Source organism: Rhincodon typus, chromosome 30, assembly GCF_021869965.1.
Source record: "Rhincodon typus isolate 14 chromosome 30, sRhiTyp1.1, whole genome shotgun sequence".
Taxonomy (NCBI): Eukaryota; Metazoa; Chordata; class Chondrichthyes; order Orectolobiformes; family Rhincodontidae; genus Rhincodon; species Rhincodon typus.
The window spans coordinates 36594848-36599371 of NC_063361.1; the positions used below are offsets into that span (position 1 = coordinate 36594848).

At 50.2% G+C, this 4524-nt stretch overlaps 1 protein-coding gene across 1 annotated transcript in view; it reads left to right on the top strand.

Moving 5' to 3' along the window:
• The first annotated feature begins 3009 nt into the window (after positions 1 to 3009).
• LOC125486606 (keratin, type I cytoskeletal 19-like) overlaps positions 3010 to 4524 on the top strand; it is a 13170-nt gene continuing 11655 nt past the window's right edge. The window contains exon 1 of the mRNA XM_048614794.1: positions 3010 to 3508. Coding sequence (XP_048470751.1) covers positions 3095 to 3508 — 414 coding nt within the window. The 5' untranslated portion in view covers positions 3010 to 3094. The remainder of the gene's footprint in view (positions 3509 to 4524) is intronic.

Below are 4524 nucleotides of genomic sequence, written 5' to 3' on the forward strand. Positions count from 1 at the left end.
ACTGAGTTATCAAGAACGCCCACCAAACCGAGAATATATGTAGCTCACCCCTTGGCCTTGTGATCAATGGGTTTATAGTGACAAGAATCCCAATGTCCCAGTGAATAGCTGATAGAGGAGGTCACCTCCCCATCAGCAGGCCACATCTTCCCGAGAATTGGTGATGGTTGATGCTGCCATAATCTCCACAGACAGAAGATTAAAATATCTCCATGGTGACCAGCATGGTTAGAGGAAAGGACCCAGGCTTTCCTGGGATACTACACCAGAAACCAAGTCCTGGCTATCATGCTCTGACTTGCTTGTTGCTAACTCACTGCCTGGAAGCAAAGCCCTGGCCGTTCTCTCTGCTTGCTGCCTGTTATTTTCTCATCTTTAATCATCCTCTGTAAGGGAGGGACTTACATTTCTTTAGCACCTTTTACATTCTCAGGATGTCCCAGAGTTATTTTTGAAAGACTGCTTCAGAGACAGATACAGCAACCAATTGGAGAGGAGTAGAAGGAGGGGATGTGGAGGATACTGGAGGGCAGTGGGGAGGGTGAGTGTGAGGGGATTGGGTTGGGAAGGGTGAGGAGTGGGGGTGAAGTGGGAGGGGTTTGGGATGGTGAGTGAGGTGTGAGGAGGGTGGAAATGGATTCTAACACTTATGGCTGCTCTCCCGCATTCTACCTCCCAGCGAGTTATTTGCTAAAGGATTCCTAGCTTCTGATCTGCTCTTGCAGCCGTTGTGTTGAGATGGCTAGTCCAGTTCAATTTCTTATCAATGGTAACGCTCAGGGTATTGACAGGGAGGGATCCAGTGATGGTAACACCATTGAATGTCAAGGAGCAATGGTTAGATTGTCTTGTATTGGAGATGGTCATTGCCTGGCATTTATATGTTACTTGCCAATTGTCAGCCCAAAACTGGATATTGTCCAGGACTTGCTGCATTTGAACATGGACTGCTTCAGTATCTGAGGAGCTGTGAATGGTGCTAAAAATTGTGCAATCATCGGCGAACATCCCCATTTCTAAGCTTATGATGGAGGGAAGGTCATTGATGAAGCAGCTGAAGATGGTTGGGCCTAGGACACTACCCTGAGGAAATCCTGCAGAGATGTCCTGGAGCTGAGATTATTGACCTCCAACAAACACGACCATCTTCCTATGTGTCAGGTATGACTCCAACTAGTGTCAGTAAATGTGAAGGAAAAGCACAGCAGATCAGACAGCATCCGAGCAGCAGGGAAGTCAATGTTTTGGGCTGAAACCCTCCGTCAGGACTGGGGAGGGGGAAGGGAATGGGAGCCCAGAAATAAATAGATGGAGGGGAGTGGGGCTGGGAGGAGGGTAAGTGGGATGGAGATAGGTGGATGCAGGTTGGGGGGTTATTGTGGTTGGTCAGTGGGAAGGGTGGAGCAGACAGTTGATTCAGAAGATGGACAGGTTGGAGGAGGAGAGATTTTGAAGCAGATGAAGTCAATATTGAGGCCATTGGGCTGTAAGCTCCCAAGGTGAAATATCAGGTGTTGTTCCTCCAGTTTACAGTTGGCCTCACTCTGACAGTGGAGGAGGCCAAGGATGGACACATCACCAGGGGAGAGGGAGGGGGAGTTAAAATAGATGACAACCGGAAGGTCAGGTGCATGAAGAGCACAGGGCCTCCACAAAACGGTCCCTGAGTCTGCATTTGGTCTCCCCGAAATAGAGGAGACCACATCGGGAGCAACGGATACAGTAGATGAGGTTAGATGAAATGCAGGTGAATCTTTGTCGGATCTGGAAGGATTGTTTGAGGCCTCAGAAGGAGGTGGAAGGGGAGGTGTAGCACCTCCTGCTTTTGCAGGAAAAGGTACCGGGGATGGTAGAGCTGACCACTCTCCACCAACTCCTCCACTCACACCTGGTACCTTTCCCTGCAACAGCAGGAGGTGCTACACCTGCCCCTGCACCTTCCTGCTCATCTTCTGCCCATGTTTGAACCAAGGCTGTAATGAGGCCAGGAGCTGAGTGTCCCTGGCAGAACCCAAACTGGGTGTAACTGAGCAGGTGCTGTGTGATAGCACTGTTACTGACACCTTCCATCACTTTACTGATGATCGCGAGTAGGCTAATTGGGTGGTAATTGGCCAGGTTGGATTTATCCCGTTTTGTATACAGGACATAGCAGGGCAATTTTCCACATTATCGGGTATATAAAAGTGTGATAACTGAATGGAAGGTTGGTGAGTTGATTTAGCTCAGTTGTCTGCATGCCTGGTTTGTGATGCAGATGCCACTAACAGTTTGGGTCCAATTCCTGCATATTTACCATGAAGGACTCTTCTTCTCAATCTCTCCCCTGGCATGAAGTGTGGTGACCCTCGGGTTAAACTATCTCCGGTTTTCTCTCTCTGATGTGAGAGTGAGACTATAGTGATTTTGCCTTTTGCTTTTGTACTGGAACAGCTTGGCTAGGGGCACAGCAAGTTCTGGAAGACAAGGAGAATTGATTGATTAATTGGAAACTCATCAACTTTTTGACCCGCAATGAGTAGAGAATGAACATTACATTGCACCTGGTTGGAAGGAATCAATATAAGTGTCAGTATGAAGTTGCAGAGTAAAAGCCAGGTAGATGATTCAACACTTTTAGAAACCTGAGACATTCCAATCAACTGCTGTGCTCAGTCCCTGTGGCACCTGTAAAGCAGAGGAAAGATGTTCTTGTCAAACTGAAAATAAGTTCTGATTTTAAAAATAAAGCATTGCACAGAAATGAGATGCTGCTAAATGATACACAGCGGATTCTAACACCAGCTCTCTGAGTCTTGCATAAGAGTGGCCATGGGAAAGTAAACTGACTCTTTGTAAAGGAGTACAGCCCAGCCCAGGGTGTGTTCTGTCTAAACTCTCGCCATTCATCCCTTACATCTTCAGAGTCAACCTGTCTGCTTCAGTCCCAGGTGAGGGTGCGGGTTTTGCTGAGAGCAGCAGCCCTCCCAGCCAGTGTGTGAGGAGAGGCGGGTCTCCTGCTGGGGATATAAGGAGCAGTGAGTGGTAGTGACACTCGCACTGTGCAGCAGTCAGTGAACAGCTTCCTCTCCTCTCTGCCTCTGTGCTCAGCATCATGTCTGTTTACATTTCAAAAGGTGGCTGGGGCAGTGGGGGCTCCACACGATTCTCGCAGAGCGGAGGTGGCAGGTCCAGTGCCCGGGTTTATCAGTCTCAGAGTATGTATGGGTTTGGGTCACAACCTCGCATTGCTTCAGTGTCCAGCGTGGCACTGGGCAGTGGCCTAGCAGCAGGAAGCAGCTCCCTGAGCAGTGGGCTGGTGATGGGGGGCGGCTCACTGATAGGTAATGAGAAGGTGACCATGCAGAATCTGAATGACCGTCTGTCCACTTACCTGGAGAACGTACGCTCCCTGGAAGAGGCCAACAGCAAACTGGAACTGCAGATCCGCCAAATCTACGAGAAAGCGACCCCTGCTCAGAGAGACTGGAGTGCCTACTGGGTCACCATCAAAGATCTCCGTGACCAGGTGAGGATCACAGTGACGGGCTCAGAGTCTAAGGATATGGGGGAGGCCGTTTAGGACTGAGATGACGAAAAATGTCTTCACCCAGAGAGTGGTGAGCCCGTGGAATTCTCTGCCACAGAAAGCAGTTGAGACCAAAACATTGAATGTTTTCAGGAAGGGGTTAATTGGAGTTCTTAGGGCTAAAAGGATCAAAGGGTATGGGGGAGAAGGTTGGAACAGGATCAGCCATGATTACACTGAATGGCAGGGAAGATTTGAAGGGCCGAATGGCCTGCTCCTGTTTTCTGTTTCTGTCAACCTGTAGCTTCATCTGCACGTGCCTACAGCAACAACTTGCATTTTGATAGCACCTTTGAAGTGATGAACCATGCCAAGGCATTCATATAACAAACTAGGCATGCAGGTAGTGAGTAAAACCGAGTGTTTCTGCAGAGTGTCCTAAGGGGAGAGAGAGGTAAAGAGAGGGTTAGGATTGTCGTTGAGGGGAGGCTTTCAGAACTTGTAGCTCAGAAATCTGCATGGAGGCTCACCAGTGGTGACTGACTAAAATTGAAGAATCTGCAGAGACCAAAACAACACAAAGTGTAGCGCAAGCAGGAGGTGGGACACATTGCAGGGGCTAGGGCTAGGGGAATGGGGGAGTTAGGGTGGGGGGAGTGGGGGGGTTACAGGGAGGGGAGAGGAGGGGTTAGGGTAGTGGTGTGGGAGGTTTAGGGTGGGGGAGTGGAGGTGTTAGGGATAGGGAGTGTGGAGGGGTCAGGGTAGGGGGAGTGGGGGAGTTACAGTGAGGGGAGTGGAGGGATTAGGGTGGGGGCGATGGGGGAGTTACAGTGAGGGGAGTGGAGGGATTAGGGTGGGGGCGATGGGGGAGTTACAGTGAGGAGAGTGGTGGGATTAGGGTGGGGTGATGGGGGAGTTACAGTGAGGGGAGTGGAGGGGTCAGGGTGGGGGGAGTGGGGGAGTTACAGTGAGGGGAGTGGAGGGATTAGGGTTGGGGCGATGGGGGAGTTACAGTG